Raw genomic sequence first — 15,399 nt, 5'->3', positions numbered from 1 at the left:
CCACCTGCAGAATCAACTACCCTATAGCAGGTAGGAATGCTTATGTGTCATATAATGGCCAATCATCGCACATCAGAATCATTAAGAATGGAGTACCACAGGGCTCTGTTCTATCCCCCATGCTCTTTAATCTATACATGCATGACATACCCACACCAGACACCTCAGAAATACAAATCTCTTCCTATGCAGACAACATAACAATCACATCCACACATTGTAACACAGACAAAGCTGCAGAAATAATCCAGCCATACCTTGATACACTCAACACATGGTTCATCACAAACAGACTCAAAATAGCTCCAACCAAATCTACAGCAACACTTCTTACCAACTGGACAAAAGAATACAAATACATACCTCATCTCTACATCAACAACACTCTAATACCACACAAACACACCGAAAATTCTTGGTGTAACATACGATACATCCATGTCTTTCAAACAACACATCACAAACATAAAAAACAAATGCACACCTAGACTTAATGCACTTAAGTCAATCACTGGAACAACATTTGGACAAAAGAAAGAAACTAATACAACAATATACAAACAATGCATATGCTCAGTGATGAATTATGCGAGTTCTGCATGGGCTCCTAATCTCAGTGAGACACACCACAACACCCTTCAAATCATACAAAACAAAGCCCTAAAAAACAATTACAGGTTGCACAAATACAACACCTACAGAACATTTACACCATGAAACAAAAGTCCTCAAAGTCAAGGACCACCTCGACATGAGAGGCACACAAACACTTGCTGCAGCCACCACAAACACATCACACCCGCTACACTACATAGCAGAACACCCACACACACCAAGAAACATTAAAACAACACCCAAAGACCTGTATCACACACAGATACTCTCTTCTCTTCCTCCACAACCACCAAATACCAGCCTCCGGAAACATATTCATAATCATATCACTCACCGCTCCATTAACACATTGAAAGACAACACATTGCTGCATGCTAGATCCCCTGATATCCATCCTCCTGAATCCTCTCTCCCACAAAAGGACAGAGTCCACCTGGCCAGACTGCAGTGCGGCCACCACCCAGCACTTCTAAGCTACCAGAAGAGGCTGGATGACCGCATTGTGAACAGCTGCCCAGGATGTAACACTTCATCCCATACCATACAACACATAATGGAAGACTGCATTATACACAATCATGCACACAAACAACACAACATACACTCTATAAAGGATTTGTGGGAAAACCCAGTTTCGGCTGTGGCATTCCTTGGGGAGACGGGACTGCTTGGACAGACAGTCTAGGGAACAACAACAACAACAGCAACTACCCTGTATGGTCCTGAGTACCTTGGTGAAAGTTTATTATTGGGTGAATGTAGTTTGACCATGACTAAATCTCCTATTTATAATTCTAGTTTATGTGCTATTTTGTGTTGTTGCTTTTTCATCTGCATATCTTCCCTAACTCTTTGGTGAATACTTTGAAAAGTATTTATTCTATCTGAGATGTAATCATCTATATTATACACAGGTTTCTGCTCTGCAGTCAAGATTTCATATGGAAGAGTTTTGTCTTCCCCAAAAATAATAAAATGAGGTGTTTCACCTGTTGCTATATTAATTTGGTTGTTCAGAGTATATTTAACACAAGGAATCCAAGTATCCCAAGTTGTACTATGAGGACTTATCCTACTTCTAAGACATGTAATAATTTTCTTATTTAACCTTCACAACTCCATTACTTTGTGGATGATTCACTCAATTATTGACTTTCTTTATCTTAAATAAACTACATAATCTTTCCAAGATTTTGTAATTAAATTCAGTTCCTTTATCTGAAACTAAGATCTTGGGTGTAGTGAAATTACAGATTATCTGATCATAGATTACTGACGCAGCAATCTCAGCTTTCTTATTTAGAATGGGTTGTAAAATACAAAATCTTGAAAAATAACCAATGGCAACAAATACATATTCATATCCATTCTCAGACATAGGTAACTCCAATGTATCTCTGTGAACTCTTTCTCAAGGTTTCTGTGGAATGGGATAGGTAAGTATAGGAGCAGGTTTTGATGTATTTCCTTTCACCATAACACATTTCAAACAATTTTCTATATAATTATATATATCTTTCCTCATACCTGGCCAAAAGTATTTAAGTTGTGCTTGTCTATAAGTTTTCTCCTTTCCCGGATGTGAGCTACAAACACTATCATGAAGTAACTTCAATATCTCTTTTACATGAGTTTGTGGTATTACCAACTGATTTACTGGACCTCTAGAAATATCTTTCCCACTTACAACTGTTTTTCTATACAAAAGTCCATTAATCAAATGAAATTCCCTTTGGTAGTTTTGGAGGATTTCAACTTTATTACACCACCATCCACAATATGCAAGGTTTCATTTGTAGTTCATGAATTAGTAATTTTTGGGATTTCTTGAACATCTGAGTTGGGTTCACTATATGTGGCTTTACTTTCTGTTGGTTTGGACCGCTCGGCCTCATGATCTAAAGTGAAAATGTTATCTTTCCTATCTATGTCTAGGGATTTATTGATTCCTGTCACTGGTCTTAAGTTTGGTTGATTTAAAAATGTGATTAACTGTGATTTTACTAAGATCCCTAAGTCAGCAGGACATATCACCATGTTCTCTTTTCTTATAGTTGCAAATCTTATCAATAAATCTCCTGGAAAAACATGTTCTTCTACAACTATCACTGGAATGTGCAAATGTTCATTCTAGTTCAACCTTACCTAATGTTTTTAACTGATTCCAGTCACTCCTTGCAATGAGTAATGGATTGGTTCCAAGATTTTCACTCCTGTTTCAACTGGATTAAAACTAAACTAGTTATAACATTGACTACAGATCCTGTATCAATAAATATTTGAATAGGTTTATTGAACACTCTACCAGCAATGAGAGGTCCTACAGAAATCCTTCCAATTGTAATTGTCAGTTTATGACTATCTTTGATGTTGGAGTTTTCTTTCACCCTTCTATCACTCTTATCCTTTACACAATACTGTCTATTTGTATATATGTAGGGAGTTCTAGAATATTGGTTTATTCTGTGTTTGGGGTTTTTCCTCTTGTTTCCTGGTGCACAAGAAAATTCTACATTCATGGGTTTTATGGCCTATTCTTAGGTGATACATACAGAAAGGTGCTACACAGATACTCATCATGACCCTCATATTTGCAACTTCTACAAATAATTCCATAATAACAGTCTTGTGCTTTGTGTCCCCATGTATTAGAATTAAAACATATAATTCTAATATCGCTGGATGGACTTCTAACTTTCCGTCTATGTCCTGATTCGGTTATCTTAAACTCTCCTCTAGAGTCCCTCTGTTGTCCCACTGTCATCACATATGGATTTATTATTCTAGTCTCTTTGTACCCTTGCATTAGATAATCTACCTCCCCTAAATTCATATTTGACTTGAGATCTTAATACAGCTTTTCCATCATTAATTCATCACTATTTTTAGTCAACAATCTAACTGTGATCAATTTCATTACCTGACAAACTTTCATTTTGTCACTAGATCTTTCTATCCAATCTGAATCTTTCAAGATAAAATTCATGTCTTTTGACCATCTATCTAATCTAGCTAAGTATTCTATGTCTGATTCACTTGTTCTAACTTCTTTGATCATTCTATCCAAAGATCTGATAGGATCCTGATCACACTTCGACATAAAATGGTTAATGAATGCTTTCTTAAAGGCTTCATATTGGTTGATATCTTCCATTTGCTGGAAATTTATGATAAACCTAGGTCTACCTTTCTCAGGATCTATATTTCCTTTTAAATTTTCTATTTTCCTTTTTTCGTCTGTTATATTTTTCCTCACAATTAATGTATCTATTAAGTTAAGAAATCTATTAACTCCTACGGTGTTTTCATCCCCAGTGAAATTTGGAATATCTATATTTGAGGTATGAACCTTGTGTAGTAAGACTATTATTCATACCTTCAGTAAGCTGATTTGACTTGACTGCCTCCACGTAGTCTTGCTTACATACATCAGCCTCGTCATCCCTCATCAGACCTTGTTGATCGTCTTGCAGCTGACCGCCTTGAAGATCGCCTTATTCCACTCGTAGTAGTAGTTAATCAAGAAAGTAGGGTACAGCAGATGTAATTTTGGAGGAAAATTTATCCTAATCAAGTTTGCGTGAACATTGTGATGAATGTGGATAGGTGGAAAAGGGAACATGGGCTGAGGGAAATAATTTAATTCCTGACTAGTTTTGCCCAAGTGGCTTCTTCGGAGGAATGAAGCCACTCAGGTGAAACTAGCCAGGAATTAAAGTATTTTCCTCAGCCCCCCGTGTTCCCTTTACCTCCTATCCACTAATTAAGTTTGTGTACTCACAAGGGTGAGTAAGCAAAAGGTAGGCTACCTCCTGGTCCTTTGTCAATCTACTGATGTCATCTCCACTTCTCCTCCAGGAAGAGCACCGTGGACAGGGACCTAGCAGCCAGGCTGATGCCCTCCTCTTCTGTATGTGGGCGCACTGCTGATACCTCTGCTGTCTTTGTCACAAGTCTTGCCAAGGTGGTGAGAGGACGACCTCAGAAGAGACTAAATTTTCCTTGGTTGGCAGCGCTTTATTTCAAATCTGGTGTGAGTAAAGAATGAAAGCACCTGCACATTTGACTTTACACTCCTGAGGATTGCCACCACCACCACCACCTTTACTTCTACTGCATTTTCATTCCACACCCGAACCAATTATATTCAGATATCCTTTTAACTCACTGTATGTACTGAAGCTCCCTACCCTAATAGGGGTGGCTAAGTTAAAGCACATCCCCACATTGAAAACAAACAAAGACACATCTAACCCCTTATTACCTCAGCAGATTAGAAATTAAATTACACTGCCCTCCACCACATTGATGCAATTTATGACAACTATTTAACTGACTTTTAGTTTTATAGTCACTTTTATATGAACCTCACAGCATCAGTCAGCAGATTTATTTAAGATCTCAAGACTAGTCCAGTGTACAAGGTTGTACTCATGTAGAGGATGAGTAAAGATAGAGGCATAAATCTCCAACTTCAGTTGCTACCAATTGTCCTTTCCACCATGAAAGGCAAATGTAATATGATACAGTTTCCCAGATATAATATGATAGTTGGAGAAAAAAAAAATGTGGGGTACCAAAAAAACCTCCATCAAGAGATCAAAATTAAACCTATGCTTTACCATGAAGTAGTTGGAGCAATCTAAGATATCTCCTAAACAGCAATGCAATATCGTCAACAAGCAATACATTTGGCAACAGACTGATTGATTATTGGAGTTTCTTTTTTTATTTATCTATTTATTTATTCATTTTATTTATCTATTTATTTTATCTTTTTGCTTGTGTGTTAGAGTCTTCAAAACCTAAATATATGTACAGTATTACAATTTTGGATCTTACTGGCTCTTCTCACTTGTGTAAAGCTCAAGTATCTATTTCCTTTGGTAGGAAAAATTCACCTATAAATGTGGTGCTGCAATAATCTCTGAGTGGTATCTTTTGAGTGCTGCTCACTGCTTCAGGAGACATGGGTTCTTCAACTATGTCGTTAAAGTGGGTGACTTCCACATAGACAAGCAGGATCCTGGGGAACAGGTGAGAAGTAAAGATGTAACAGTAAGTCATTCCTGAGGATGGAGGATCTGATGTTATTGTGCCCTTAAGAAGTTTCGCTTGCTATATTTGTATGATTTTGTTTGTTTTTATCATTTTTCTGTCAACATGGCCTCTAATTCATCAATCTGTTTGCAGACATTCAGTATAGAAAAAGTTCGTGTTTCACCCACATTTGACATCCCATTCAAAAGCAATAATGACATAATTATCTTGAAGGTGGCTCCTGTTGGGGGGCAGGGCATCAGGTAAGCCATCAAATGTTGAGACAAGAACTACTTAGTGCCACGATTAGGGATTTAGAAAACAGAAATGATTATGTACTCTACCCATAGTCTGGGAGTTCCAAGGAATCCATTCAGGGTGTGGTATATGTCATAATTCACTACTAGTCATTCTGCCAAATCAACCTTAGTACATGCCTCTTTCTTATTTCTCACACATGTGCTACAAATTTTTTTCATATTCTGTATTTATTAAAGGACACTGAATAGTACAACGAATATCACTTTTTAGGATTATAATAACAATCTAGATCAATTCTATGACATATGGCAGCACTTTTTCCCTATGTTGCTACATAGATGGGAAATAAGAAGTATGTATGAATATTAAGGTTGATTTAGCATGCTATATGCCACACACTGAATGCCTTGGAATGCAGAGATTGTATTAACCTGATGATGTGTATAGGGCTGGAGCTGTATCAAACTTTGCTTATACCTTCGCAACACAGGGAAGTAAATTGGGAAGAATGAGAACCATGTGGTAATGACATCAGCCAGGGAAACAATTAAATACTGCACTTGAAAACATCTGGGGTCACATTTGGTAGAAAAAAGGAAGGAGTGAAGGTATAGGTGAACTATTATAGAATCAAGGAGGCAAGCAAATGTCTGGAGGGAAACAATTTTTTTTTATGAAAAATACATAGCTGAGGATGAATTGAAAGAGAGGGTTGTATGAAGAAGCAATTGTGCTTGTATGGAAGGCAGTAGTGGATGGAATGATCTTGATAGGAGGACCAAGAATGAGGTGGATGGATGGGATGTAGGAGGAATTGGAGGCAAGGGGTTCCACTGAGCAAGGAAGAGAGAATGCCAAAGATAGGGGTGAATGGAGAAGGGATTTTGTCTGACCATCTTGAATTTATAGAGTTGATACAGAAGGGGATATTGCCATGTGCTGAAGCAATGAGGGTGCACCGGGTTCAGCTGCCAGGTCTTGATGTTGAAGCACTGTGTTGTGCTGCTTTGCTTTTGACCTGAGCAGTGTGGCAGGGGACAGGGGGAGGTGCTGAGATGGAAAGGAAGATGAATGGGCTTTCAGTGGGTGTTGGGTGTGCATAGTATGACTCAGCCACCACACACTTTAAGATCAATGTTTATTTACAGGTTTGGTCCACTGGTGCAGCCTGTATGTTTGCCTCCAGAAGACACAGACTATATTTCCCTCAAGAACTGTACAGTCACTGGCTGGGGTCACACAGAACCGAAGGCATCTTCATCAGTTAAAACAGAACTAAGTGTAAGTACTGTTGATCCTCAATATATTGTACTAACAGGGGGGATGCCTGTGCAATTGAGCCAGAATTACAATACAGTGAGTCCTCCTCGCACGGTAATTCTTTATCCGGTAAATTCACAGTTATGGCATTTGGTAATTACTACCCGCGATTCTATTTACGGTAAGAAAAATTCACAGATATAGTATCTGCTCGTGTTTTGAATAGGAAAGAGCAGGGAGAAGTCACGTCTACCATATCCTATAATTACAGGTTATAATGGGGGGTTCGGTATACGGTAATTTCAATTTGCAGTAAGGTTTCCAGGAATGCATACGTACTGTATAACGAGGACTTACTGTATAGCAATTTTTTTTCTAACCTCCCCCCCCAAAATGCCTTTAAACCACAAACATCATATGTGAATACAATGTATTCAGTAGTATACAGTAAGCCACCATATACTGTAGAGGGATTTCTCAATTTATGCAAGGGATATGTTCCTGGAAGGGATCACATAATGTAAAATTTGCATAACATAAACAGTTAGGTTTTACTATTGCTTGATTTTTTATGTCGTGTCATTCTATATAATCCAAATAATATGAAAAAACGACCAGGTTTTTTTTCCTCGTGTTATTCCAAAATCACACATTCTAACCACTTGTAAATTTAGAAATCCCTGTACAGAGTTTATGCAGTACTTATAAGTAGCACTAGTGTCGTCATCATTCAGTAGTTTACCATTCTGCATCATTCATCAACAGATCACCAGAGATCATTTTAGTTTTTTTTCAAGAATGGGAGGCCCCCAGCTGATTAAATTCGCCTCTGGTAAAATGTTTAGGAGAAAACAGAAGGATGAAATAGATATTGAAAACTGAACCAAACTTAATGAAAACATTACCCGAGGCTTTGAACTGCAGACTTGGTGTTTACCTCCCTTCAGTCTCAGGATGCTATGATCGAGCACACGAACTCATATTTGTGATCATGGATGATCAAGAATGTAGAGCAAGTCAAAGATGTTACTGAACATAAATGCAGAGCAAATGTACAAACAAACACTGAAAGTTGAATGCAAAAGTGCAGATGAGTATCAAAACACTTTACTTCCCATGGACAAAAATGCAGTTGACACAAACATAAACATGGTCACATCACATGTATGCTGGTGCTTTATAATTCGACTATTAAGTAACTAGGTAACTAAACACAAATGCATGTATCTTACTATCCAATCATCATGTCTAAGCTGATGGAAAAATTTGTACAGTAGTAGAGAGAATTACAAAACGACCCACCCACCTCCTCTTACCAGCATGGATTCATAGCTGAGGGGCATTCCACCAGCACACTGTTCACAAACATCTCTAAACAAGTGTTGCAAGGTACCAAAAAGAATGGGTATGGTACCTACTGACATGAGCAAAACAGATGACTAAGTTATCAGACACATACTATCAAAATAGATGATTGAAGCTTATCCATAAGAATAACAATTAGTAATTAACTTCTTAGCAGGGAGGCAATGCAGAGTAATTCAAAACAACAACAAACTTGAAAATTTGGGGCAAATAGGCTATACAATGATTTTTCTCCCTAAGAGCAGTAACCTACTCTCACCTATGCTATTCAGTCTCAACACAAGTTACTTCCCAAACCCTGATCCACTGGCAGAGATAAGCACTTAACTATGGTTGATGTTTTTGTTCTGATTAATCCCAAAATATCTTATTCAAATTAAGAATGGCTTTGGACCTAAGGAGATTTTAACTGAGAGACCTTGTTTTGGGCCAAGGTCATCCCTTAAAAAAAAAAAAAAGAAGAAAAAGAAAAAAACATATACCAAAGGCTTTTTCCCCTTACACGGGGGGTAGCCAAAAAGAAAAAGGCATAGAAACCACTCCCACCTATTACATTCCCCATATATTTCACTCCCCTCCACCCTCCTCCCTCCCTCTTATCTTCGCACCTCCTGGATGGCGGGTCATTCCTGCATCCTGTCCACTGCCCTGGGTCAGAAGCAGTGTCGCAAGGCACAGCACATCCACAGCAAGGCCACTTCATAAATTCGGCGACCCCCCTTCTCCGTCCCTCCATGCAGAAAAGAAGATGGGGAGAAATCCCTTTGGGCTGCATCAAATTTGTTCTCATACATTGGTACTTCCTCACCCCCATCCCTCACCTACTCCCCCTCATGCATCATAGCATCATCCATACATAACCCTTTTCCATTCACCCCTCTCTTCTGTCCTCTCCCATCCTTCCTCAACAGACTTGCCTATCTTTTGTAATGCCCCTTCACCCCATCCATCCATCCATCTCATCCTAGGATACCCCCTCATATTCACTCCTTCCACCTCTGCCTTCCACATTTCTTTTACTAATCTTTCTTCACTCATTATTTCCATTTGTCCAAATCATCTTAATACTCTTTCACCAACCCTAACTCCCAGCTCCCTTTCCATCCCTGTTCTCCTCCTCACCTCCTCATTTCTCACTCTATCTAGCCAAGTAACCTCTATCGTACTTCTCAGACATTTCATCCCAAACACATTCAAACTCCTCTCTTCCTCTCTTATGCTCCATGTTTGTGCCCCGTACAGTGCTGTTGGCACAGTCACTCCTTCATATAACCTCCTCTTAGCATCCCTTCCCAGATGTCTATTTCTCATTACACTTTTTAATCCACCAAGGCATTTACTCACTTTTCTCAATCTACATTCTACCTCCACCCCCACTCCCTTTCCTGCCACATTTGCACCCAAGTATCTAAAACTATCTACTTCCTCCAGTCTTTCACACTTAGTGCTTATTTCCAGCTTATTGTCACTCTCTCCCCTTGTACATCTCATCACCTTACTTTTGCCCACATTTATCTTCAGCTTCCTTCTTTCATACACCTTCTCAAACTCTTTCACTAACTACCTCAATCCCTCCTCTGATCCTGCTACAAGCACAGTGTCATCAGCAAACAACAACTGGCTTATTTCCCACGTTTCTCCATTCTCTTTAACCATCTCCAACCCCTGACCCACCACCCTTGCATTCACCTCTCGCACCACCCCATCTATGTATAGATTGAACAGCCAGAGTGACATAACACATCCCTGACGCAGTCCCACCTTTACCTCAAACCATTCACTCTCTCCATTTCTAATCCTAACCGAAGCTCAACTACTCTTATAAAAACTCTTGACTTCTCTTAACAGCTTCCCTCCTATCCCATATATCTTCAGTACCTCCAACAGTGCCTTCCTGTCTACCCTGTTGTAAGCCTTTTTCAGATCCATAAAACCCCAAAAAACATCCTTACTTTTTCCTATAGCTTTCTCACATATCTGTCTTACCACAAAAATCTGATCTACACAACCCCTACCTGTCCTAAACCCACACTGTTCCTCACCAATTACTCCCTCTGTTCCTCTCCTAATTCTTCTTAATCAAGACACTCAACAAGCTGATCCCTCTGAAACTACTACACTCACACTTGTCCCCCTTTCCTTTGTAAAGGGGAACTATACAGGCACTCCTCCAGTCCTCCGGCACTCTACCCTCTCTTAAACAAACATTAAATAACCTCACCAGCCAGTCCACCATGACTGTACCTCCTTTCTTCAGACATTCTGCATGGCATCTATCCAATCCAAGTGCCTTACCTGGTCGCATCATCTTAACAGCTGCTTTCACTTCATCCTTCCCTATTTCTCCTCCATTTTCCTAACTCATCACTCTCATTTTCTTATCGCTTCCCACTGCAACTACCTTTCCCTCCCTATCCTCTTTCCGATTTAGCAACTCCCTAGAATACTCTGCCCACCTTCCTCTCACTGCCTTCTCTTCCATTATCATCTCTCCATCTGCACCTTCTACCTTTTCTTCTCTACTTGATTCGCCTCCTCTTCCTCTCTTAGTTTCTTTCCAAAACATCTTTTTATTACTTTCAATATATTATATATATATATATATATATACATACATACATATATATATATATATATATATATATATATACTGTACATATCTATCTATATATATATATTGTATATATATATATATATATATATATATATGTGTATATATATGTATGTATATCATATATATAAAATGAATAAATAAAAAAAGTAAAAATAAGACTATAACCCTACTTCTCTTATCCCTCAGAACGTGCCTAATGTGGCCAGGCTTCAGATCTTCCAGAAGGAACAATGCATCGGGCCAAATCAGCGAGATGCCATAGCAGTGAGAAGTAATACTGTGTGTGCAGGGGACCTTTTGGGAGGAGAATCAATATGTAACGGTGACTCTGGAAGTCCCATGACCTGCCTGGGCAAAGATGGACGATGGCACATTCACGGCATTGCCTCCACAGTTGTTGGATGTGGCTTATATGGCTACCCTCCCCTTTTTGCTAAAGTTACAAAGTTCCTCCGCTGGATTCAAGAAGAGTTAGAGACGCTGTAACGTAGTCTGTCATCCTAAAAACGAAAACTGACCAGATTCCTTGGAACTAGATTTGACCCTAAAGGCGGAGTTGAACTATTCCTCTCTTCAAATGGAATCACAGATAGCCTAAATATCCCACATGGGATAGGGTGCTGGGTGGTCTAGGCCCTTTCCACTTCTCTACCTCTACCTCACTCTTTCTTGTCCTAGATCTGTTGTCTTTGTGTTTCATGAACCCTTAGCATTCAAGGATGCTGGCATCACTGTTCTGAGGTGCCAGTATATATCTAGTTTGCAGTTGTAGTCAAGTGATCCTGTATTCTGTGTTGCCTTCCCCTGGAGATTCTGTAGTGTCCTTGAGGCTCTACTACATCACATACCATTCCCACCAGTCATGTTTATCAGCTAGATCATGCCCCACCCTCATTTTGACAGCTGGTGATAACATATAGTAGATTTGTGTGCATTACTTCTTTTTTCACATTTTTTCATGTAGAGAAATAATTTACATATGCAGGCTTGATCTCACCCTCATTTTGTGAAATTATATTTTACATAGAAATTTATCATGAACAAGCTTGATTGCATTTTCTGTGGTTATCCACATAGTGCATGAGAATACACACACATACCAAAGGCTTTCCCCCCCCCCTATAAAGGAGGTGGCCAAAAAACAAAGGTTCTTTGGAATGCCCCGGGTTAAAGGCCGGTCTGCCTTATAAATGTTTTGTGTGTAACAAACCTGAGCACCATGGAGCCATGTGTCCTATGGCTAATAAGTTACCTATTTCCAAAGGGAAAATGTATAATTTCCATTCGTTATCTGATTCAATTGTTCCTTTGGTTTCCCTTCCTGTAAGCAGAGGCAAGAGAACTACTCAATGTCTCTTTTTATTAGACACTGGAGCCCAGTTTTCTATCATTAACAAGGAATTGGTAGAGGACAGAGTTGGACCTTGTTTAAGTCCTCCTATGGAAAAGTTGGTTTCTTCATTTGGTTTACCTCTAATGAATAAAAGAGGTTTTAATTATACTGCAAACTTAAAATTCCCTTCCAGGATGAATCTGTTTAGTTTGTTTTTTGCAATTGAAGGATTCAACTTGTCCATACAAATTCCTTCATTATCCTCTATACTCCAAAGTATGAACCATCATGAATTTCATGTTTCCCCTAGTTTTCCCAAGGTGAAGGGAGACCAATTGAAAGTTTTAGGCATCATTGGAAATGACGTTCTTCAAAACTTTGAAACATTTACCATACAGAGAGCCCCTTTATATGGTAGCCCGTCTTGTAAGGTTATTAAACTTGCTGATGGTTTCATTCCATACAGGACTGGGGCTCAATATATCTCTCCTAGTGAGAAACCTTTCTATTTAAAGAGAATGATCAAAGGGGTTCCTGAATTGCCCTCTAATGAAGTGCAAAATTTTGATAGCTTCAGACCTAAGGAGAAACCTTTGAGGATAAATCCAGATTCAGACCTTGTAGTAGATTCTTTAAATTGTTTGGAGGAATATCATGGGGATTTTCTTGTTTTTTTTTTTTTATAATTCTTCCTTTAAGGCCAATGGAATTTCTCTAAAGAAACCTGAGAAAGAAACTTCCTTTATTCAGTCTAAAGGGATTGTTAAATACTGTCCTCCCAAAAGGTTAGGCAAGGATAAGTTACTAATCAATTTCTGCCTAGAACCTGTAAGTTTACAATTTGATCCTTTGCAGGAAGTCTTTGCTAACTCTTGTAGAATATGGTCTTGATAATTTTTATTCTTTAGAATCCATCGACATTAAAGGAGAACAAACCCCTGATATTGATGCTTTAGAAATTGATCAATTTAAACAGTCCATTTCCTTCAAAGATGGACACTATTATGTAAAGATCCCGTGGAAAGGGGATTTGGTGGACCTTGTTCCCTTAAATCTTAAGATAGTATTGGCAGTGGCACAAAGGGTCTATGACAAACTTGAGCAAAAGGATCTTAGAGAGGAGTATGAAGCTGTGTTTGACCAGCAAGAGGCCTTGGGTATTATTGAACCAGTTACTAAAAGAGTCTCTGGCCAAATCTTTAGACCACAAAGACATGTGCTCAAGAATAATGATCTTGCCACCTCGAAAATAAGACCTGTTTTCAACTGTTCACTCAAAATAGGAAAAACTCCTTCCATAAATGAAAATAACTTCCTCTCTCTTTTGTTGTACTTCAGAACCAACAATTATGTCATTTTGGCTGATGTTATGAAAACCTTCTTGCAGATCCGTTTGAAGGATAAGAGTGATAGTAATAGGTTCTGTTTCTTTTACAGACATAATACTATCATTTTTGGTTTCATCTGCCCTCCCTTCATATTGAACTTCATTATCCAACATCAACATTCTATGCAACCTGACAAACTAACTGCCTCTTTAATCAAAGATGAATTCTATGTAGACAATCTGGTGGATGAATTTCATTCCCTCCCTGCTATGGTCGAGAGGATTAATGAGATCATGCTTAATGGAGGTTTACCTCTCAGGAAGTGGACTTGCAATAAGACTTCTGTTCTTAAAGCTCTTGAACAAGAAGTCATTTGCAAGAAGGAAGAGGTAAAGGTGTTGGGATATGTTCATAACAAGATTCAACAAGATTCAACAAGTGTTGGATAGTTTTACAACAAGAATTATGATACCTTGAGAATTAAGGATGTTTCCCTTAACACAGATGCCTCGACCAAAAGGCAAGTTTTGTCCTCTTTGGCTTCTATATTTGATCCATTAGGTCTTTTTTCTCCTGTGTTGTTACAAGGAAAAATCTCATTAGAGAGATGTGCCAAAAAATGGTGGATTGGGATTGGAAATTGGATAGTAAGTTGCTTGCAAGATGGAAAAAGTTGTATGAAAACTTTAGGGACGTTAATGACTTATCCTTTAAAAGGAAAACTTTCTGCTCTGAATCTCCCATTAAATTATTTGTTTTTGCTTATGCTTCTAAGGAAGCCTATGGATGTGCCATCTATGTAGGGCAAGAAAGAAGAGAGTTAAGGGAGTCTTATGGCTCTCCCTTATATTTGCCAAGGTCAAGGTGGTGGTTCCTATTAAACAAAGAATGTTACCTTCTTTGGAACTTATGGTAGCTTTACTATCAATAAGATGCCTCAAAACTATTTTTGAGGAAGGACTGGTGTCTGCCCCACTGGTTGAATCTGTAGTGGTCCTTGTTGATAGTCAAGTTGCCCTTTCTTGGATCCTGACCAACAAGGCTCCAAGGAAGAATGTATTTGTCAATAATAGACTGAAGGAAACTTCCAATCTTTTGGAAATTTTCAAGGACAAGCATACTCCCATTTCTTTTACTTATGTTCCTTCTGAACATAATATGGCTGATTTCCTAACTAAACCTTGCAGTGCTAAGGTGTTCAAGGAAAAATTCAATTGGTGGGTTTATGGACCAGAATGGTTGTTGTTGCCACCTCATGCTTGGCCAAAGGGTCACTTGGGATATATTCCCTCCAGCATCAAGGGAGACATTGTCAATACGGCTGTTGTCCAAGTTGACGCTCCTCCTCTAATTGGTGTTAAAAGGTTTTCTTCTTACAGCAAACTTTTGCATCACACTTCTTTGATTTTTAAGGCTGTCTTTTTGTTTATGAAGTCTAATGCTGACCCAGTTAAGGCAGCTTCTAATTATTTGATGGGATGAATGCAAAGGGATTCCTTCCCTGTTGAATTGACTTATCTACAAAACTCAAATACCAATGACATACCTCCTTTAGTAAGTCAAATGAACTTGTTCTTGGACAA

The 15,399-nt window shown here is 38.7% G+C and overlaps 1 protein-coding gene across 1 annotated transcript in view; it reads left to right on the top strand.

Moving 5' to 3' along the window:
• The window catches only part of LOC143031220 (neurotrypsin-like), a 26,346-nt gene extending 14,699 nt beyond the window's left edge, over positions 1-11,647 (top strand). The window contains exons 9-13 of the mRNA XM_076194792.1: positions 4,474-4,648; positions 5,506-5,652; positions 5,809-5,918; positions 7,065-7,197; positions 11,342-11,647. Coding sequence (XP_076050907.1) covers positions 4,474-4,648; positions 5,506-5,652; positions 5,809-5,918; positions 7,065-7,197; positions 11,342-11,641 — 865 coding nt within the window. The 3' untranslated portion in view covers positions 11,642-11,647. The remainder of the gene's footprint in view (positions 1-4,473; positions 4,649-5,505; positions 5,653-5,808; positions 5,919-7,064; positions 7,198-11,341) is intronic.
• The last annotated feature ends 3,752 nt before the right edge of the window (positions 11,648-15,399 follow it).

This window comes from Oratosquilla oratoria, chromosome 12 (assembly GCF_046742065.1).
Source record: "Oratosquilla oratoria isolate Oo_2021 chromosome 12, ASM4674206v1, whole genome shotgun sequence".
NCBI lineage: Eukaryota > Metazoa > Arthropoda > Malacostraca > Stomatopoda > Squillidae > Oratosquilla > Oratosquilla oratoria.
Note: the sequence above shows the minus strand (reverse complement) of the source record. Positions and strands in the feature narration are given on the sequence as shown.